Source organism: Berghia stephanieae, chromosome 2 (assembly GCF_034508935.2).
Source record: "Berghia stephanieae isolate SIO BIC M18660-M18661 chromosome 2, UCSD_Bste_1.3, whole genome shotgun sequence".
Lineage (NCBI taxonomy): Eukaryota > Metazoa > Mollusca > Gastropoda > Nudibranchia > Aeolidiidae > Berghia > Berghia stephanieae.
Window position 1 is genome coordinate 130151020 of NC_088361.1, and position 23991 is coordinate 130175010.

Genomic DNA, 23991 nt, shown 5'->3' on the forward strand with positions numbered 1-23991 from the left:
TACACACACACACACACACACACACACACACACACACGCCATCAAACAGTTGTTGATGGTGAAGGGTTGAGACCCCCCCCCCCCCCTCCCACCACCATCATCCCGCTGTCACCTTAACATTTCATATTTATGTCGCGCCAAAAGTTGTCGGCCGCCCCCACCTCCCATAATTTGTCACTGGTCGTCATCGCCTCTTGTGTGTGCGGGAAAGGTCGTGCCTTTCATTTCATTATTTGAAAAATAAATGAACAAGAATGGTGTGTTTTTATTAGGTAGGTAGATAATAATAATATTTAGCAGGTTCCACACCCAGACACACACGGATTGCCCGGACACGATGATAACGATGCCGACGACAATGGATGACGATGATGATGATGATGATGATGATTATCGTGTTTCTGTTTAAAAAATGAAATACTTTAGCAGGTTCCACCCCACCCCCCACACGGATAGACCGGACCCGAAGATGATGATTGTGGTTTTGCTGGCTGTTACGGCTGTGATGAGGATGATGATAATGATGATGATGATGATGACGATGGCGCAGATGGTGATTATTTGTTCGGTCGCTCAGTGGTACGGTGTCTCTTGTCACAAAATCAAGCCTTATCAATGGCCGGATGAGTGACAGTGATTGTTGAAAATTGTGATCCAGACGTTAAGTCCGTGTGTCAGGCACTTGACTCAGGTGTGAATGAATTCTTATCTTATAAGCAATGACGGGTATTGTAAAGAGCTTTAATACAAAAAGACTCCAAACAGCGATCGGTACCTACTGTACGAAATGGATGTATGGTCGATATGGCGTGCCGGAGGAATAAATTAAATAAAATATTGTGAAGTTCATTGAGCATGGTAAATCCTTGGAAATGCGCTTTGAACTAATACACCTGCTAGACAACTCCGATTCCAATATAAACGACTGATTAATATTCCCACATATAAACTATAGTTAGCTGAAAATCTTTCTTTGTCGGGACTCCAAAAGTATGGAACGAATTAGACAAAGAAATCAAAGGGTCTTTTAGGAGCACTGATTGATTTTAGATTGATTATTACATTGAAATGTGTTGATATTTATTTTATCCATTATTATTAGGGTGGTGGTGATGATGATGATCCCGCTGATATGATGGTGATGATAAATAAATTAAACATAATTCCCTTTATTCATCCCATAGGGGAGATTCGTCTTTTGGGTCTATTCTAAGGGAAGACTGGAATAACCCAAGCGATAGCCGCAGTGCAGCGCCGCAAATTTAGTTAGGGCAAGGTGACTTGCTCAAGACCACTCAGCGGCGGGTGATCGAACTCGGTACCTTTCGGGTGCCAACCAAAGACCGTACCGCTGCCCCTGATGATGATGATGATGATGATGATGATGATGATGGGAACTAACAAAGAATACACAGGCATCTAAAATTGAAACATTCCATATTCAAAGCTAATGTTTTACTTTAAAAAATTGAGCTTTACAATATCCACTAAATGTGATCAAAGCGCTTTGTAAAGGGGTCCCCGGTCAACAGCAACATTTGATATGTAGGACGGGACATGCCGCCTGTTAGGCGATATTACAATTTTTCAGACAAAGACAACGCTGTTAACGGCCAGGTACTCATTTTACACCTGAGTACGGTGAGAGAATGTGAGTAAAAAGCCTTGTCCAAAGACTCAACTATGCACCGAGCGCGAGGCTCGAACCCAGGACTTTCCGATCCCAAAGCGGGTGTCATACCACTAGACCATTATAATGCACGAGACCCATGGTCGACTAGAGTACTACCTATAGTTACGTCATGACTAGACCACATAGCCGCACTACTGTAGGAGTGTTCATTGATAGAGGGATGCGTGTGTGTCATAGAAATAGCCTTAGTGTGTGTGTGTGTGTGTGTGTGTATGTGTGTGTATGTGTGTGTGTGTGTGTGATAGTCAAACTTTAGTAGGTTTAATGAAGTCTTGTCACACACGCGTGGTACACCTATACGAATTTCCCTGCCACTGCCACCCAGACACACTAACATCTGACAAGGAGTGAGGGCTGTGGAAGAACCACAGACTACCGTGTGCAAACATTGGCGATTGGTATCGGATGGCAAACTGTGATCGTTTGAATTTGAAATGATTCGAAACACTCGTTACCCCTCCGCTCGCTCGAATCCTGATCGTCTCAAGCTCGTCTCACGTGTCAAGATCGTCTCAAGCTCACAACCCGCCTGATCGTTTTACGATCGAGTAATCGTTTTACTAACTCGCTCTTCCGGCATTGAGATCGAGCACTGACTCGTGGCTTGGCGCTCGATCGTCGATCGAGTAAAAGCGATCAAATAACCCAACACTACTTTATAAACATAAACAAACATGGCTGATGACATACACGTCAGGTTGTGTCTTCAAGATATCGTAAAGCTTGATTTAGAAGTGAAAGCTGTTATTCAAGTAAGTGCATGTCTTTTGATTTCCTTAAACAATAATTCTGTTTCTTTTTATGTTCCCCCCCACTTTATAATCAATAACTCGGGAGAAATTCCATATGGCTGCGGCTATTCGGACCAGGGCTGAGACTGAGAATCTTCGGCCTAAAAAAAGCCTAAAGGCGGATTTCCGCCTAAATTTTCTGGCCATCCCCATCACAATTCCTCCTGTTTCAAATTTTGTTTTGATAAATAAACAGTGATTTTGAGAATTTCTCAGAAATTTTCCGCTGAATTTGCCATGTCAAACATTTTCCTCCAAACCACAAAATCACCATTATTCAAATATGTCTTTCTTATACTTATATCTAGACGTCTATAATAAGTACTTATGTCATATTTTGACACTTGTGCCTGTGCTCAGTCTCGTGAAATTTGGTGACGGTCTCGTTTTTATGACGTCGGGCCAGACAGAATGGCACCAGATGTCTCAATTGACACAGACGACCAGTGGTTTTTTGCTAGTTGATGGTTGAAGTTGAAGGGGAAGGGGTGGGACAAATGGGTCTGGATTTTTTTCTCTGTTGTAGTTGTAGGTACCTATTGCCTTTTTAATCTCTCTCTCTCTCTCTCTCTCTCTCTCTCTCTCTCTCTCTCTCTCTCTCTCTCTCTCTCTCTCCATCTCTCTCTGTCTCTGTCTCTCTCTCTTTCTCTTTCCCTTTGCCTTTCTTTCTATTCCTCTTTTCTTCTTTTTTGATATAGAATTCATACAATCAATACATAAATTATGCTGGTAGAGAAGTCTCCTCTTTTTACACTTTGCTTGTGTTTGATCGATAGACGGAGACATATTCCTCCTTTTTGAAAAATTGCTATTATCATCACTGAATAAAAAAAATACTCACCAAAACCACTACATCAACCACCACCACATCATCATCCCTACCACCACTACTACTACAAATAAAACTACATCATCCCTACCACCACTACTACTTCAATTACCACCACATCATCATTACTACTACAATCACCACGACACAATCATCTCTAAAAGACCACCACTACTACTACAACCACCACCACATCATCATCTCGAAGACCACTCCTACTACAACCACCACCACACCATCATCCCTAGCACCACTTACTACAAATAACACCACATCATCCCTACCACCACTACAACTACCACTACATTATCATTCCTACTACAACCACCACCACATCATCCACCCTACTACCATTTCTACAACCACCACCAGATCATCATCCCTGCCACCACTACTACTACAACCACCACAACATCATCTCTACTACTGGGAAATTCCACGGGTAACGGACTGACAAATCAGACCAAAAATGCATACATTTCGTGCTCTGAAATGCAATGTATTTATTGTATGGAGCTAATATTTTCCATCGACGTGTATCATGTCTGCCCTCATGATATATCAAAAGGATAAAGTTGAATCTTTATCAACTTGAATTTTTTTTGACATTATAATGTTGGTAACAGACTGACATCAGAAAATCCATCTTTTTCAATTTTATATGTAGATGGATCAAACTTTCTGAAGTTAAACCTTCCAGTAACAAATAAGTTATTTTATAGTAACCACGAGATGTTGTTCTACAACCCACTAGCAATATTTAAAAGATTGTCCAAAATTTGAATCTGCAGTCTCTGAAAAAGTGTCGGTAACGGACTGACAAATGGATGGAATTTTATTACTCAGAATAATGGTTACTACATAAAATCCAGAGCAAAGAACAAATTATGTAATTATGAGCAACACTGAATACCCAGTGTGATTGATCAAACCAATACTCTTCCTTATATGGATGTCAAGCTACATTGGGCATGATGAGTAACTCGATGGGTGACATCTGATTACCTCGATCCCAACTTTGCTTTTGAAAAAATTGAATAATGAAATAATGATTCGCGGAGTTGAAATCTATTCTGTCAAAGCCAAACGGGAATTTTATTTCAACTATGAAATTAAATTATCAAAAGAAAAAAAAGGTAGATAAGAAAGGACTTTAAAACTGGGGAAGTTTTAACATTCTTTTGGTACTTATTTTTGAAGCTTAATTTCTATTCTGTATTTCATCTTGATTCCTCAAGCTTAGGAATTGTCAATAGGCCATGACAGTCACTTCAAACTGGTCGATAGTATTGGCAGTCAATCTCTTCCTCATCTGCACTTGACCAGAAAGCCAGTTTTAAGATCTGAGAAAGATCTTCAAAAATTTCATTTGGACCATTTTATCCTTGATTGTTACAATTTTCCTATGCAGATTGTGGGATTTCTCTTAGAAGTACATTCTGAGGTTCTGAGGGAGCAAAATAAACTCAAGCCAATTTTGATTCCTGGATGAAATTCACTAACAATCGACAACCTCTTTTTCAGGGTTTTTACAGGAAACTTTTCTGAATTTTCGTCCTTTCTCTTTTTTCATCTCTCACAATTCACAATTATGAAATCTTTTTCCCTTGGTGCTCGCCAAGAGTACTTCTTGTCCAAATAGTAATTGTCGATCAAATTATTTTATTTCATCTTGAAAGCCCATTTCCATGATTAAAATATTTCAAAAACCATTGGTTGATGTATTGCAGTACAGGCATAGTTAATTTTTTTTTAAATTTTTTGGGAGGATTGTAGACCCTCAAAGTTGAATTCAGTATTTTACTTTCCTGTGCTGAAATGTGAGGCAGATGTGGATTTAGGTGTGCTTGGTTTACTTTCTTTTGGAGTTGTAGATTGGTCGGCTTTTCTCTCTTTTTTTTTCATTTTGCTTGAAAAATCCCGTTATTTCTTTTAAGCGTCCTTTACAATCACTTTCAAGTTTTCTTTGAGACTCCTGCTTTTGTTGCCTATCTTTTTCCTAAACAATGTAATGCCCATCAGTTTTCAGTCTTTCTTGATAATTTGAACCATGGATAGAGTAGGCATCTTGAACCTGTGAATAAAGAAAATTGAGCGAAATTACATCATAAGCTATGAAAGTCAAATCGGAATAAAAATAAAAAGCAAATCTTGTTTTCTTAAAAATAATACAGCAAAACTAAGAAAATAAAACTCATTTCTAACTTGTATCACATTACTTTGTAACAACTAGAATATGACATTAAACACAGCTAAACAGCTTGCTGACCCACAACATTTAAAGCCTCAGTGACTCAAAAGTTTTTCACATTAATTTAAATGTTTGATTTCTTTTTTTTTTTCTCCCAGGGCTTCTTGCCCCTTTAACAGAAGACTACTACTGGCTCCATTGTCATAAGGACATTATAGAACAATAAACAGTGTTTTTCCCTCAATTCAAACATAGCAAAAATCTTCAAGTGATCAAAAGATTCACAAGCTTTAAAAGATTCAACTTACCTATTGCAAAATAGCAGGCTTGATGCTGAAGGCCAGTGTTTGAAATTTTATGATCCAAATGTTTATAAAATGGCTGTTTGATCAGTTGAAACACATTGGAGTGGAGATTACTCTTGAGACTTAAAAAATAACTTTTATATATTGTTTTTGAATTAAAATAGAATTAGTCAGTCAGTTACTGTCAGTCAGTTACCCTAAAAAATGTCAGTCCGTTACCCAACAAAAGTACCTTAAATGATAAATTTCTTGAAAAATTATCTTACAGTGCTAAAGCCATTCATGTAAGAACAGAAAATCTGAAATAGTGAGTCTGTACAACAATCACATCTTTCGTAGATGAAAAAATACTGTTTTAATGGTAACGGACTGACATACAATTTCCCAAGGTCATTAAAACGACCGATGAGGACAACATTTCATTAAAATCGTAAATTTCAATGTTTATCTAGGTTCCTGATACTTATAATTGTTTTAATATCAATAAACAACAGCAAAGGTGGCTATAATTTGTAGCACTTGCAAGATTTATAATATTGAGCAAATATTCTTTTCGTTCTTCAAATAGGGGATACCCTTACATAAAGCTACAATAAGCGTCCTGTACCACAAATATGCACGAAATATCCTTATATTCATAATCCTGAATGATTTTCCAACAAATTGGTACCAAATTTTAATATGTTCTTAAGGATTTGTAAAACACCCCTTCGGTTGACATTTTCGTGGAATTTCCCTACTACAAATACACCACATCATCGTTCCTACCACAGCTACTACAACCACCACACAATCATCCATACGACCACTACTACTACAATCACTACCACATCATCCCTACCACCGCTACTACTACAACCACCACCACACAATCATCCATACGACCACTACTACCACAATCACTACCACACCATCCCTACCACCACCACTACTACAACCACCACCACCTAATCATCACCACCAAATGTTGTAATTACACTTTCAACTTTTAAAATTCCACCGAGTCGTGTCAGATATTGCTGCGAGACAAATTTTGGATCGCATCTCAGTAAATTTTAGTGAAATTCAAATTTATAGGTTATGGTCGCATGAATGGGTCATGATCTTTACAATGAAAAATTTCCTCCTTTTTTGTAACTAGTCATTCTCACTCCTGTCGGACTCAGTCTGAATGAATATAAATATAATCGGACTCCAGATCCAATGCGCATGTGCAATCAACAGGTTTTTTGGTCTCAGTAATAGTCTTCCATGGCAGTGGCAGTATATACATATATTTTTTTAATAATATTGATAATCAAATAGAATTGAAAGTGATGCAGATCAAAATAACAACTATGGAGGTCTAACTTTGGTAACTTTATTTGAAAAGAAAGACAAAATCATTAATCAAAAGTAACAAACATCATTTAAAGTAGCTGCGGTCTAAAAGAGAAGCTTTGTTAACAACACAACGCGATGTCCAAACAAAATCAGGACTTTTTTTTTTCTATAACTAGTAAAAAGCCCTCAATTTCACGAGGACTGAACTATTTTCATTCGATATTGTACCCACCATCATTTAATGAGGGCAGATTGGTAAACAACATTGTCTGTGTAACTTGGTACATCCTCTGTTGATTTTTCTGTGTGGCCCAACATGAAGTGTAAGCCGCCATAGCCTGTGACCCGTGACACAGCAACATACAGCTGTCCGTGTGTGAAAACAAGTTGTGGTAATAAAACTGCGAAAATAAACCTGAAGTAGCAGAAGTGAGCAGAGTTGAAAGAAGATCCTGGGGAGGCTTTCCGAAAGCTCCTACAAAGGGAAACAACTCAAATAATATTCCCTCAATTAACCCCAAGAAAAAAGAAAACCTAGTACCTTTAACTAACCCTAATAGTAATAGGAAAAACAGACACCCTAGCACCTTTGCTAAGACTTATGGCTAACCCTAATAATAAAAAATCCTCCGATCTCGAGCTAACCCTAATAGAAAAAAACCCTCGGACTGCTTTGCACTACTTTCCAATACTTCACAAATCAAATGGCTGCCGAGAATCAACTCAATAGTCAAGTTAGGAACTTTTAAGCTTTCACAAATCTATCAAGGTTTGTTCTAGAGTTTTTAAAATGCTTCTATATGATGACAAATTGAATAAATAAACGCCTGACACAAGATCAACGGTGAAAATACAAATTGAAAGAATACTGGGGATGTTGGAGCTTTCGGAATGTCTCCCCGATCCTGGGATCGAGAACTTACAGTACAGTACTACAGTACTCTGGTGATCATGTTTTGATTGTTGATTGGTAAAACTGAGAGTTTGCCTATAATTCAAAACTAAGTAATATACACTGATCTAACTTACATGAAAGAAAATGGGTGTCTTGTCCACTTTAATCCTGAGGTCAAATGAAAATATGAAGCAGACGCAAACAGTATCAAACATTCCTCCATCATTTAGTTTGTTCGGGCTAGAAGCTAGACAGATACAATGGGTACGATCTATATTACATCTCCATGTGCTCGAGGTCATTGGTCACATTGCAAAGTGTGCTCGAAATGACCCACATAGTGAAAAGTGTTCACATTTTAAGAATAACCAACGTTACAATTGGTAATTTTGCTCAGCATGATACATGGGTATGTTTACAACATTCATAAACAAAGCAGCATGTTTAGATACATTGAGAAAACTCCAATCGTTGTACAGCAAAAATTCATGTGATCGATGAATAGGTTGGACGAAAACATGAATATAGATCGCTCCCATTGACAGTTTGCAGATAAAGTTCAATTAAATATTTCCCAGGGCAATACTTATCACATCGATGGCATAAAAACGACAGTAATATTAGTTGATGTTGTTAATCGGTGAAACTTATTTAAAATTTCTGTAAATCCGAATACCTTAATGTGATCAAGTGAATAATATCATTATGAATGCCACGATTTGCTGAAAACGCTCCTCACTCAGGAATTTCTGTATTGATGTTTATACTGGACAGATAGAGCTGAGGGTGTGGCCATAAGTTAAACCTGGGTATTATCCCCCCGAAACCATCACACTGAAAGCCTCAAAGGGGCAATAATAATACTTGATGTCATAAATAGATAAAAACTGTTGAAAACTTAGTGTAGATGAAATCCTTAAAGTAATTAAGTGAATACAAATAAATAATAATGTGAAATTGAATGTAAGCTTCAATTTAATTACAGAAACAGATCAAATGAACGTATCGGCTTTCCCATTTATCAACAAAACAGGATGAATGAAACACCACAGATGACTTCCTGCTGCTGTCACTAATGATTTATACTTATACCGACATCCCTTATTTATTATTTTTTGTATTTATTTTCAATTCCATTGTATTTATTTTACAACAACAGTCAACACGTTTTTATATTTCACTTTCTAAACTGCATTACACAGTTCCTCCCGCCTCCCCTCTTTTCACTTAATTAATTGCGCACCTTTTAGAAATATCTATTCTATTTTAATTCGTGCTTCCTTACAAAGGAGCATACGAATTTCCTGCCAACCAATGTTTTGTTTATTGATCTTAACTACGCTACTACCACATTATCTCATTCATCTGTGGTGTTTCATTCATCCTGTTTTGTTGATAAAGGGGAAACCCGAAACATTCATTTGATCTGTTTTTGTAATTAAATTGTACATTCAATTTCATATTATTTATTTCTTCCAGCTTCGAGCAGCAACATTTACATTAAGTGAATATATTATTTCGAATGCAACGATTTGCGTAAAAACGCCAAACTGACAACTTTTTACATTGTCGGAATTGGTTGAGTTTGAGAGTGTTAGTGTCATCGGTACGTATTTTATGATATCTGTTTGACTCAACAAACTTTCAAACTGACTTTAAATTATAAAAGGAAATCAAGGTATCTGTTTATCTATCTGTAAAAAATACATTTCTAATTTTCAAATCTTTCAGTAGAGTCCTGTGCCGTATAATTTTTTTTTATTGACTCAATAATAAGTACAATATTCTCCACAAGGCTATATTTTTTCAAGAAAGGATTAACATATTCTAATAGTGTTAGTGTTTTGGGCAACAATCCTTCTGAAGTCCGAAGCAGGGGTTATGAGACTCGTGTCATTTTGACATGAGCAAAACATAATTTCTTCTGAACTCTTCATCTGTTTCTTTATCTGGGGAGTGTTTCACTGCGCACGCACACACATTGGACTTTGAGTCTGAATAGCCGAATAGCCATGGGAGACTATTCAGACTCGAGTCCGAATTGCCACTTCGATTCCATATTGCAAGTAAGCGCCATTCTTCAACTTCATTCAATTTCAAGTTTCAAGACTTCAAATTCAAATATGACTATCAACCATGACTTACACAAATTTAGAGCCAAATCAAACTAATATTGATAACCTTTTCAAATTCAATATATCTTAATTTGACCCAATCAGTTGGATGGGACTTTTATTTATTTTTTAAAAATTAATTTGTTGATACTGATGAGATGCCTCATATTATATTTGTTTCTCTCCGGCAAACAGTAGACCTACCATTACCAGCCAGTAGCCAGTGCCAGTATGGTTCCAGTTACCAGTTGTTATTGATAATTTTCATTTGGAAATTTAAATTTAAATCACTTTTTTTGTGAGTGAGTCATTTTAAGTTGATCGATTTACCAACTTAATTTTTTAAGTAAAACCTTCTTATTATATATTATAATAATAATATTATAATTTTAAAATTGTTACATTTTTACTTCATTTCCTACTTTCTGAGAAGGCTGTCATTATTCTCAGACATGTCTACCAATAAAGAAAACTGATTATTGGCAGACACCTGTCTGGCAATTATAAAAAAACCTGGACTTTTGATTATTGGCAGACCCAGAAGTTTAATGTTTGTAGTATTCTAAATATAGAAGGAGAAAAAAGATAAATCATGAACACATGGGTTTGTGTTCACGATTTATGGTCCTCTAAGTGTCAGTCATCTTATTCCTGATTCATGAACCAGTTTTACTTGAGTTAAAAATGAAATCAAAATTAGCCTCAGCCATGGGTTCTCAGATAACGCCATAGTGATAGTGACTTAAACATTATGAACTTCTAAAAACCCTTACAGTGAGCCTACTATCAATGACCACTAGCTGGAGTTATGGAAGTGCCTATGATGGCTGTTGTTATCCACAGACCTGCCTTTTAATTGTCAGAGGTCGGAATTGACAGACCCTTGCTGGCTCTGTTTCTCCAAACATTCAGGAAAATAAACTTGGAACTCTATTTCTCCGAACGCTCTGGAAAATAAACTTAAACTCTATTTCTCAGAATGCTCATGGAAATAAACTTGATCTCTATTTCTACAAATGCTCGGGAAACAAATTTGAACTCTATTTGTATGAACGGGGAAATAATAATAATTATAATAATAATAATGATAATAATAAGCATATTTATATAGCGCCTTTCGTCGAAACTTCAAAGCACTTTAGAAAAAAGAAAAAAAAAGGTACAATTTAACCAAAATATCAAAACAATTAAGAGCATAAAAGGGCATCAATACATCATCAATATAAATGTCACATACAATACCTTTAAAATTGAAGTAAGTAAATAATTTCTGAAAAGATATGTTTTCAGGGTTTTTTTTGAAAATGTCTATTGAGCTCGAAAATCTCACAGATTGAGGGAGACCATTCCAAATCGTGGTTCTGAATTTCATTAGAGACATATATCGCCAAAATTTGAAAGTTTAGTTTTAGGAGATGCTAACAATTTTGAATCGTGGGATTTAAGATTTCTCAGAGGTATGTACGATTGGAGTAAGTGTTGAATGTAGAGAGGGACAGAAGACAAAAAAAACACCAAAGCAGATGGGCTATTTTATATTCAATTCTAGCCCGGACTGGCAGCCAGTGAAGGATTCTAAGCATGTCCTTTGTATCATCGTAATGAGATTTTCCCAGGACTAACTTAGCCGCACAATTCTGTACTCTCTGGAGCTTGTTTATTTCGCTATTAGGGAGACCAGTGAGGAGTGAATTTCAGTAGTCAAGATGTGAGAAGACCAATGCAGAGACAATTATCTTCAAGATGTTGAAAGGTAAAAACGACCTCATCTGTGATATTCTACGGAGCTCATAGTACATAATTTTCACATTATTGTTTATATGCTAATCCATAGACAAAGAACTATCCAGAATGACACCTAAATTTTTAAGCCTTTTCAGAAATAGAAATATCAGAATCAGTTATAGTTAGGGTAGGATTTGAAAATTGGAAAGACTTTAATTTTTCCTGAGTTCCTATCAAAACAACTTCAGTTTTGTCTTCATTCAACAATAGCTTAATTGCAAGCATCCAACTTTTGATGGAGTCACAACAATTTTCTAAATAACAGACAAGGGAGGAGAGATCATGAGGAGAAGCAGATTTATATAGCTGTGTGTTGTTAGCATATATGTGGTAATTAACAGAATGGGAGCGTATTACACTGCCTAATGGTGAAGTATATAGGGTATAAAGGATAGGGCCTAAAACCGAACCTTGCGGGATGCCATATTCTATATAGAAATCGTTAGAAACTTACACTCACTGCCTGTAACCTATTGGTGAGATATGATTTAAACCACGAAAGAGCAGTACCAGAGATGCCAATATCAGAATAAAGCCTATCACATAGGATTGAGTGATCTATTGTGTCGAATGCCACAGATAGATCTAACAGCATAAGGATAGATATATTACAATTATCACTTCACGATCTTGAAAAGGGCGGCTTCAGTGCTATGATGCTCACGGTAAGCTGACTGAAAAGGCTCGATAAGATTATTTGAATCTAGATGATTCTTTAGCTGCTTTTTAGTACTACTTTTTCCAGGATTTTTGAAAGAAAGGGCAGATTTTCAGGGTCTAGATTAAGCTTTTTTAAAAGAGGAGTGACAATTGCTTTTTTGTAGCAATCTGGTACAGCCCCAAATTGCAATGAGTTATTTATGATTACAGTAATAGGTTCTAGACATTTCATTAAAAGATTAGTTGGTATCTGGTCAAGGGAACAAGATTTGGGTAGTGAGGCTCGGATAATTTCTTTCACTTCATCAGATGATACATGATTAAAAATACTAAAATTAGGGATGCACTTTGGGGGTCTAACATATTCTGAATTTTCCTCATCGTTTTTAACAGCGGAATGAAGATCTAGTTTGTTTCTTATAATTTTCACTTTGTCTGAAAAATACTTGGAAAAAGCGGTTGGGAAGTTTTCTTCAGGGATATCTTTTGGTAAATGGTAATTATCAACTGTATTCTTCATTTCTTTAACTGTTTGAAAAAGAGCACGTGTGTTTTTATTTTATTTTATCGGCAAAGTAAGTTTTCCATTCGTTTGATATGGTCTCCTTGACTATGATGACTTGATCTTTATAAAGTTGACGATCTTCGTTCGTCTCTGACTTTCGCCATCGCTGTTCAGCAGCTCTACGGCGTCTTTTTGCAGCCATGACTTTGTTCGTCATCCATGGAGCAGTTTGTCGTCTTGTCACCTTTCTTGTGTGCAATGATGCGTGATGGTCGAGCGTTTTGCAGTGTGGCATTATAGGAATCAGCTGTAATTTGTGATCCAAGAATCGCTAGTTTTGTTTCTACAATGCTGGAGAATTCTTCAGTTTTAATTGATTTTATGTTATGGGACGTAACAAGCGACTTTACTTTTGGTGGTTTAAATTTGTTTATGTTGGAACATCATGATGAAGTGGTCGGATATAATTTTATCATGTACGTTTAAATTGTAGATTGGGCCAGTTGTAGTGTTTCTTGCAACCCAATCTAAAATATGGCCTTTGTTATGGGTGGGAGTTGAATCGATCTGTAAAAGATTATGGTTGGCTAAAAGATTCCTCATTCGCTTTGAATATGGGTCAGCTGAATCAAAATGTAGATTAAAATTACCTAAAATTATAAGACGATCAGTAAAAGAAATATATAATTCTATAAGGTCTTCCATATCTCGCATAAAGCCTGCATGCATTATTTTATTAACTTTTGATGGAAGTGGATGGTATAAACATAAAAACACAATGTTAAAAGCTTTGTGCATTCGTAAGATTTGAAGGTGTTGATATTTTCCGATTTTATTTTAATAGAATTATTATAAATTGCACAAATACTGCCACCACGTCCTGATGTCCTTGGATGTGACAGGATGATAAAATTGACAGGTGTTAATTCATGTAAGATTACTTCATATCCGATCTCTTTTAGCCATGTTTCGGTAATAAACACGGTGTCACTATTAGAGTCACAATTTAAATAATTGATTTGTAAGTACTTGTTTCGGACCGACTGAGAATTAAAATACATTATGTTTACTGAATTATGAGCTGATGGTGACATGACGAAGGATGATGATGGCAATGGTGATGACTCTGACAATAATGGTAGAGGTGGTGGTGATGGTGGTCGTGATATTGGTGGTGATGATATCGACGATGGCAGCAACGATAGTGGCGGTGGTGCTGACGATAAAGATAACGACAGTGATGACAATGGTGGCGGTGATGCTGACGATAAAGATAACGACAGTGATGACAATGGTGGCGGTGATGCTGACAAGAGCGATGTCAACTGCGAGGATGGTGATGGTGGTAACGATAACTACATCAACAACGATTAATACGTCAGCGATGATGATGGTGACGATAGCGACGATGTTGACCACAGTGGCAGTGTTATCATTGTTGCTGGGGGTCTTGGCGGGTGGTTTGGGGAGGGTGGTTTAGGACCATTATGAACAGGTATCATTCTCTGTTTACATATGCCACCCCTATGCGGTGGGTAATAGAAACAATCATTGTTAAATAATATGGTATGGTGTTGTTTGACGAGATATCTAAAGGCTAAAAATAACAGATTGTAATAAACAGGGCTAGAAACATCCATAATGTGTCTATGTCGAAAAGTCTTGATTTCACGACACACTGGTGATTAAAGTTCTACCTGTACAAGCTGTCACAGTACACTGACATGGTGAGACAATAAACTTGATTTCTAACTCTAATTCTGAGAGAGAGAGAGAGAGAGAGAGAGAGAGAGAGAGAGAGAGAGAGAGAGAGAGAGAGAGAGAGAGAGAGAGAGAGAGAGAGAGAGAGAGAGAGAGAGAGAGAGGAGAGAGAGTACATTATAATAGGGAGAAAAAGAGGGTATTTAAAAGAACAAGATATAATTCTATTTCTATTTTATTCCATGTTTCAAGGACATCAAGCAAGATGCAGAAACTCCAGAAATGCTTGATGACTACAATAAAGAGGGAAGGAGAAAAATTGGAGAGCTACGCAAAAGAATAGCTGTGAGTTTGCTCATTTTGTAAACATGGAGGGTATTTTAAGACAAATAGACCATCCTATTAAATATCCAAGCCAAGTTACGTTCAGTACACAATGTCAGTGCCTCGTCACATTAATTAGTTAATTGTCATATTCTAGGAAACAGGTTTGAGAGTTTTTCCAAGATTAGGGTAATTTAAATTGATCGATATTTGAAGGACGAATTTTCTGACTAAATTTTCAAATACATGTCTTTCTAGAGTACAGTAACTGGTTAACCCTTGTCCTCTGAAAAATGATTTTTAAACAAAAGGTAACTTTTGGAACACTTTGGAACTACCAGTACAGCCACCATCACATTGCTATCACCACCTCTGCATTCTGTGAAGTACATCTGAGAATTCTACATTTTAATCAGATATCTTTCAATTTTTATTTTCATAGGATTTAGAGCGCTTAGGCTTGGAACAAGAAAAAGAAACTGACAGAAATGCCATTGAAGTTAACGTCAAAAGTTTGCGTTTAAAACTTTCTAGGTAAATTTCGAGAATTCACAGCCTCTCTCTCTCTCTGACACACACACGCACAAACACACACACACACACACACACACACACACACACACACTCTCTCTTTGGGGCTATCGGGGTAGAAGCCTCTGGTTGTGCTGCAAAGTGAACAATAGAGGATAAGTTTTTACTTCAAGGTTAAGAACTAGATACCAGAAGTATGACTTGAACCAAGTTCTCTGGGTGTCACTTGAAATCCTTATTAACTCCACCAGCTCACCTTTAGTTGTAGCTGTAGTAGATACAACTTGAGTTCTGCAAGATATTCATTCCGCTTGTACATATATATATATATATTGAATGACTGAAGAACCCTTCTTTAAGTGCATGGCATAGGCATGGGAGACAGCAAAATGAAATCCAGACGACACCATTACCTATTCCTGAGTGTGGCGTGGAAGTTTGAATGGGTTTTAAATCACCCTCAGCATAGGGGAGTGAATTCCAGTTTTGAATAAAATTTTCCTTTATTCATAAAAGCTACAGGAAACATTGACTGGCAGTCAAAAGTCTGGGTCTAGAACCTGTTACTAGAGACCACTCCAAGCAATTGGAAATGGCTTTGCAAATGTGGACTGGCCTTTACTAAGCAGATTAGACAAGACATTTGGCTCAACTGTAACTACCAGTTGCTGTTATTGTAGCATGTTTATCAATAATTTGATATTTTTGTAAACTAAAGAAAGGAGCTAAGTAGGAAGAAAATAGGATAGTTCTTGAGTATAAGTATAATCTTCGACTTTATTTTTGTCCTCGTCACCTTTAAAAACGATGTTGTTATCAGTATTCTCATCACATTTGAAGTCTTTTCTCAGGTTGTAAAATATTGAATCATTGTAACTTGTGAAATCAATTCTCTTTAAAAAAAAAATAAAAAATCCCTCACTTCCTATGTTCTTCAAGCACTACAGGAAGCTTGAGACAGGCAACAGTTAGTGCAAAGCTTGCTTTGGACAAGAAGATGAAAAACGAATTATTATCAGGATCTTCTGAAGTAAGACAAAGGTATACTCATTATTTCTTGGTAATTTATGTATTGCTAATGGTATAGGACATAAAAGACATAATTATTTATAAGTGTATGATACTTATGTTCATATTTGGCTTTGAAATTTTTACATTCATTAATGTTGCGGTCATATTTTCAAATATTGAATATTTATTAAATGCATGGTTTAGCTTCACATGTCTGATTTTGTTTCTTAGTCTTTGTTTTGAACAAAAGTAAAAGATTATCCTTGTTATTATTGATTAAATCAATAGTGCTGATGCAGAAAATGAATGTTTATCAGAGATTGGATTTTGTGTCAAAATTACCATCTTTATTTTATACAAATTATCATTGCTATTTTGGAAATCTTTACTTGAGCAGGTCTATGAACTTGTCATCTTTTACAGATATTTCATTGAAGAAAATATTTTGAATCTCTTCATACACACCCATGCTCATTATTTGCCTGGCTAGTTACTGCATAACCACATATTATATTTTTAGTTATTTAGTTTTATTTGGTATTTCAGGAACCAGGGTAACAGGGAATCCCTTGCTAAATCTGCCAATAATATCAGTCAAAATTTGATTAGTTTGAATCGTACTTTAGAGGAGCAAGTAAAACAGAGTGAAATGAATGCCACCACCCTGCGTAAGTGTTTAAAATTTCTCAGCTTTTCAGTAGATGGGGCAATTCCAAGCTATTATCTTTTAATTCTGATAGGAAAGGTAAAGCAGTAGAAGAAAATAATTAATTGTGTAATAGAGGTGACTTTTATATTATAATAAACATATATTTTTTCTTGTAAATTCATGATCTCATTTTTCATATGTTGCAACTGCGCATGATGTTTGAGAACATATTGATTGCTGTAGAAAAGTCAATGTCCAGTACCTCTGTAGATGAATGGGTGAACAATGTTTACAATTATAATCCAGATGGTTGATGGGTTTGATTTTATTATTACAATGCTTAATTTGAAGAGTTATTTCATGTAAATGTGAGTCGCTCTAGAGAAATTCAGCGTTGTCAACCTTACGTAAAAATCGGTAGTAAAAATTTTTGAAAATTATTTTTTAATTTAATAATGACAATGATTTAATCCAGTTACTTAATAGCTAGTGATTCAAGAAGGTAAAGATGTGCAGGACATGAAAAAACGTTCACCCTTTGTCATGGAAAATGAAAATGTTTGGCAGCCGGCTTGGATTATTACCATTTAAAAAAAAGACTAAGACTAATGTCATTAAAAATAAGTATGATAATACATTATTATATTGTTTAAAAAATTAGCCAGGGTTTTTGAGATATAGGACTTTGATTTATTTTATTTATTTTTAACTCCAAGAAAGTCAACAAATGTTTTAAAAATTCATAACTATTAAACTTTTTTCAAAATATCAACCAAAAAAAAAATATAAACTGAAAAAAAAACCTTGTGTAATTATTTAGATAAATGCTTTGTCCAGGGTTGCCAAGTGTCCCGCATCACTGCCTTGAGTCTCAGATTTCACATTTTTGGTGGAAATTTTAATTTAGGAAAACTTTTGTACTTTTTGTCAGCACAGAAGTATTTGTTTTCAACTCAACATAACTCTGCGCTCTGAATGTTCAATCAAGTCTCGTGTGTGATTTCATTTCTTTGTTTGATTTTGAAGAGTACGTTGGCCACTTTGTGACTCATCTTTATCATCTATCAAAGAAATGAGTTTGGTGTTGGATATAAGGGGTTTCAACCGTTTTTTAATGCTGTAACTGATATAAATTGAAAGTTTGACTTTTGAATAATCTAAAAGTATCCATTACTCAATTTTGGTTATTTGGTGCCAAAATTAATAAAGATTGCCTTGCATGTCCCCTTAACACTTTAATTTGTTTCATTACCTGGAAGTACATCTTGGGAGTTCAATAAAATCTTATTGTATTGTAATATATGTCAGATATATAGGTCGATTTTACCTCTGAAATGTATGATGCTGCACAAAGAGTTGGTGTGCATCTGTGTTGGTGTCGGTTTTTAGGAGAAAAATGATCATGTGACTATAAATGCAGATCTATATTTTCCCAAATTTCTAACAAAATTCTTTTCTTATTTTTGGATTGTACACATTTTTAAAAACTACTGTAATTGGCACTCCATTGTACACATTTCATGGAGTGAGGTAGGCAGTACTGAAAATGGTCCACATTGTCGCTGGATATTCTTTTGAATTATGGCTAATAAAAGGTATTTTGAGACTTTCCCATGAAAATTGGGATTTCCCAATAGTCGGATAGTTTGTTAATATCTGCATTATTTCACAAAATTTAAAGTAAAATTTGCACTTTAAACATTCTAATTTAAGATCTTGCAGAGGACATTTAAATGTTGAAATGAAAAAAAAAAAAAAAAATTGAATTTGATAAACTTTGGAGCCGAATATCTAAAAATCACTTTTCTTCAGATTGTCAACTTCAAATGGCCATAACTTAGCCAATTTTTTTTACAATTTAGAGGATTGTTTAATCTTTTACATCATATAAATAACAATCCAATGCAACATTTGGATTCACAAATAGTAAGTATTCAGATCCTCTACCTTTGTGTAATCTCTCTATATTTCATGGATCTAAATTAAAAACTGTTGGAAGAGTTGTTAGTCATTAAGTATATTATTGGTCTGATCAAAGGTGTTTTATGTTGCGCTAACTGTTTTCGAGATATGAGAGGAGATTTTTAAAAAAGAGTTTTAAAATGTTATCTTTTCTTGAATCCCTGTAACTTTGCACTTTAAATCGTATTTACTCAGAAAGGAATGTTCTTTACATTTGCACTAACTGAAGGGATTCATTTCTTGTCACCATGAACCGCCTTTCGTCAGGCCATAAAACAATTGTGTTGCTTGGCGTTATTGCTTTTCTTTATTTTATTTTTTAAATTTTCAGATGTTTCCTCCAATATGGTAAGATCTACACATGATGAGTTTCATTCAATGGGAGGTCACATTCAGCACTCCAGACGTTTGCTTACGAAATATGGACGGAGAGAATTCACTGATCGTCTGCTTATTCTACTTGCCCTAGTCTTTTTCTTTGCTACCGTTCTTTACATCATGAAGAAAAGGCTTTGGCCATCTTGATTATATCAATGAAATTTAGTTTACATATTGTAATAATATAGTCAAAATGTAAAATGTAGTGGATATTGAAGAAAAATAAAAAAGGAGAATGTAGCTCTTTGATTTTATAAGTCACATACAAACAAGAATATCTCTTACCTTAGTTCTTCATTGATAAATAGATTTCACAATTATATAGGATAAGATTAGATGAACTTTTTCGATCAGTTCAGAATCACTTTTACAAGTCTTATTATTTTATTTGTTTCTAAATTGTTCAGTTGCTTTGTAAATTCTGGTTTTCAATTTAAACTCATCAGCCTAACATTTGCAAATCTAAAGTTGTTCGGAAATACAGAAGAGGACAGATATATCGACATCATGTCTGTCAGTGTGTGTGTGTGTGTGTGTGTGTGTGTGTGTGTGTGTGTGTGTGATTGCACGTATTGTGGTTAAGGGTGTGATGTGAGGTTAGTATGTCGGTTTGATTGTGGGTTCTTGTGTTATAACATTTTCTATGTGTGTGTAGCAATATTGTGTGTTTGATTGTATGTGTGTTGGTGCTTGTATGTGTTTGTGTCTGTGCCTCTGTGTGTTTGTTTATTTTTAGTTATTAGGTCTCTTTGATTTCATTTTCATTTATAGTCAGATTTGTGGTGTGGTGGCCAACACTGCATCATTTTGTAACTATATCTTCTTCCAAAGAAGATATCTTTCTCTGGTTGTGTACGCCTCGTCAGCTCTTGATGTCCAACAGTCAGTTGTTACTGACACATGTTTAACCTCGCTGAGCTCATCCAAAGCAACTATTTTCACTTTGTAGTACTATTGAGGGAGAAATTGCTGTGTGATCCGCTTCCTCGAAACCATCTCGGAATTTGGATCAAGAGCATGAGCAAGTTCCCTGAACCCTCTTTGTTCCAGGAATGACAACAGCTGCATGTCAACCAAAATTATATCCAAGACTGCATCATCGAGTTGTCTTTTCTGGGTGGAGTCTGGTTTGTAGATTACTGTTAACATCAGAGATTGGGACATCATTGGCTGAGTTAGTGTACTATGAATCAACCAGGGGTCGCAGAGGTTGCTTCTGTTGTTGGTGGTATAGGTCTTTATCCCCTTTTTTCAGTCACTCTTGACAATATAAATATAAATGATATATTTCTTGAAGTGACAAACTTTCCGATAAGTGGTATATCCTTGAATTTTCTTCCAGTGGTAATATGATTCTATCAGCGGGAAAATACCAATGCGTTCCTTGATGAAGGCCATGTTTTCCTCTTTTTTTCTGATATTCCATCTTCCTTTGAATTGTCTGAATAATGATTCAATGCTGAGTACATAAGGTCCTCTTTGATGGCCAAGGTTTCTAAAGCTTTTTGCTCTCCACCCTTATCACATTCTTGACAATATAAACTGATTCATTTATGGATATGACAATCTTTCCTGAAGGTGGTACATTCTTGAATTATGCTTCCAGCAATATTGTTATTTTACCGATGAGATACTACCTATGTGTTTCTTGAAAAAGGACATTGTCCTTACAGGGAGTTTTTTCATACAGCAAAGCTTTCCTCTTTTGTCTGATCTTACATCGTCCTTCGAATTGTCTGAATAGCATTTCAATGCTGATTACTCAAAAGTTCTCTTTGCACTTTTTTGCAAGCTTATAAATTTTGATGTGTGTAGTTAGAACTTTTCTCAAAAAAGGTCGGCTGCTGTTATAATTTTATAAAAATCTTCGGATGGATACAATGATCCTCACCTGTCCTTTCTTTCAGGAAAACTAGATGATTAGGGTTAATTTGAATCAGAATTGTCTAATGCGGCTAAAAATTCTGATTACATTAAACATTTGATCGTGTCTCTTAATTTCCTGGCAATAAATCCAGACATATAACACAACACTTCTGAATGGTACTCTGAGGGTTGGCAAAGGGTTTTTGCAAAGATCATAGTTTTCCTTTACATTTCATGTTGAAAAGAGCTTATTGAATTATCAAGAGTCAGAGATAAATTTTCTGATGAATTGTCTGGGAAAAGCTTTCTTCTCAGGAGCTGGGCTGGTAAGCAGTTTGCATTTTTCGAGCTCAGCACACCATTTTTCATCAAAAGAGACCTGAAGGCATAATTGAATTACATTTGGGTTATTTTTCTAGCCACTTCTTCGTATCCTTGAAAACAAAGTCTCCGATTGATCTTGTGAGAGTCTTTAAGTAAGGATATAGATACATATTTGTAATTGTCTCCAGGATGTAAAATTTTATTCATGTCAATGTTGCCAAAAATCCAGCAAATCCAGTTTTCCACTTTGACTGCAATATAGGCTTGTTAGAGTTGTCACATAATGGTGATATATAGCTTCTGGGAAAATGAATAAATTCAAATTTTTCTTCAAGTGTGTCCTTTGTAATTGGACTCTTAAATCCTTTTGTAAAGAAACTACCGCTGTTGCATAAATCAAACAATTTATCAAATATTCAAATAAATTTAGAAGTCATTTCACTTCCAACAAATTCAAGCAACTTCAAGTCATCTCAAAGAAAAGTAATGGAAAAAGCAACAGAAGAGCTTAATGTTTGGGCAGCAAGAGAAACTTGCATTTTGTTCATCACATAATTAATATGTTTTCCTTTTAACTTGTTGGCAAGATTTAAATTACTTTCAAGCTGCAACTTGTCAAGTGCGACAATACATATATTACCAGTCGATTCTCACCTCTCCAAAACGCAAACATTTCAGGTTGCCCAATGCATTTATAGCGTTTTAAAATAAATGACAGGCAGCATTGCTTTGGTCACCATAGTATGTATACTTGTTTATGGCCAGAGTTCCCTACACTGCTCCCCCCTCAAAAAGGAGAGGATGGCTAGATGTGGGATACTCACCTGCACCTACCTGTAGCTCTCAAACAAGAAATAAAAAACCCTTCCGTAGGGCCTGGAGACAGAAAATAAAAGAGGGGAGCCCCTACCTAGGGCATAGCAACCTCCGGACAGAGACCAGCTCCAGCACGCTGCGGAAACCTCCCCGTTGGCGACATAACCTGTCAGGGCGACTGTCGTACTCCCACAGGTGCCCACAAGTCTTGCATTGGGGCCTGCATGCATGATCTGACTTTAGGCCCATCCTTGGGTATGGGCTCCTGGCAGCTTCTGACAAGGAGGTCCCTCAGGTTTTGACCCCATTGGTATGCAACCAACGAAAACTCTATGGGTAATGGGTGTCTTTGCCTGCCTGGAGGATCCCATAATTGTGCAATATGATGTCCCTAACTTGATTTGCATGGGGGTGATACGTGAGGACTAAAATGGGATGCTGCATATCTCCTGCTTTCTGGCATTGCGAGGCCACATCACTGCATGCTTCTCTTGTCACAAGGCTGGCTTTCCTCACAGTGGTAGCCCATGAAAATTTAGCGTATGAGGGACCCATATTTGTGTGTATGATCATATGTGAATATAACTTTATTTATACCTTACTGATTTTAACACAACTCACTACCTAAGAAAGGAGGACTGATAAGGGGGAGGCAAGGGGAAGGAAAGCAGAGTGAAGGGGAAAGAATGTAAGGGAAGGGAAGGTGAAGAGTAATTTATCCCCTAATAATATTCTACTTTAACTCATATATATATATATATATATATATATATATATATATATATATATATAATATATATATATATATATATATATATATAATATATATATATATATATATATATATATATATAAATAATAGTGCTCAACTTTAGGATAAAAGGAGCTATTTATAAACATTTGATTGATAATTAAGATTGTTTGACTTCTACAACATTGTTATCGAGCGTTGCTCTCATCAGGAAGTGGAAGTGAAAGTATATTGTTGTGTTTTCATATTTTTCTAGATTCGTGTTTATGGAGGTTCGTAATTACATAAAAGGTATATATATATATTATATATTAATATATATATATATATATAATATATATATATATATATATTTATTATATATATATATATATATATATATATATACAATGCAAAAACCAAGGAATTGTGATAACAAATTACACTGTATATAGTATTTTTAATTAAATATAAAATTAAATGTCTTCAGGTTCCTCCCCATCATCTATGACTGACCACTCAGAGTCTAAAGCTTCCTTGACTCTTTGTCTTTGATGTGACAGACTCGAGAAAATGTCAGCTCCAGACTGATAACAAAATCTCTTTAG

At 35.7% G+C, this 23991-nt stretch overlaps 1 protein-coding gene across 1 annotated transcript; it reads left to right on the forward strand.

Annotated features, from left to right (window-relative positions):
• Nucleotides 1-2305: 2305 nt before the first annotated feature.
• Nucleotides 2306-23376, forward strand: LOC144966633 (vesicle transport protein SEC20-like). The gene is made up of 6 exons (XM_078903392.1): nucleotides 2306-2445; nucleotides 15045-15137; nucleotides 15559-15650; nucleotides 16587-16688; nucleotides 17205-17326; nucleotides 19601-23376. The coding sequence occupies exons 1-6, from the start codon at nucleotides 2368-2370 to the stop codon at nucleotides 19792-19794; spliced, it is 681 nt and encodes a 226-aa protein (XP_078759518.1). The 5' UTR covers nucleotides 2306-2367; the 3' UTR covers nucleotides 19795-23376.
• The last annotated feature ends 615 nt before the right edge of the window (nucleotides 23377-23991 follow it).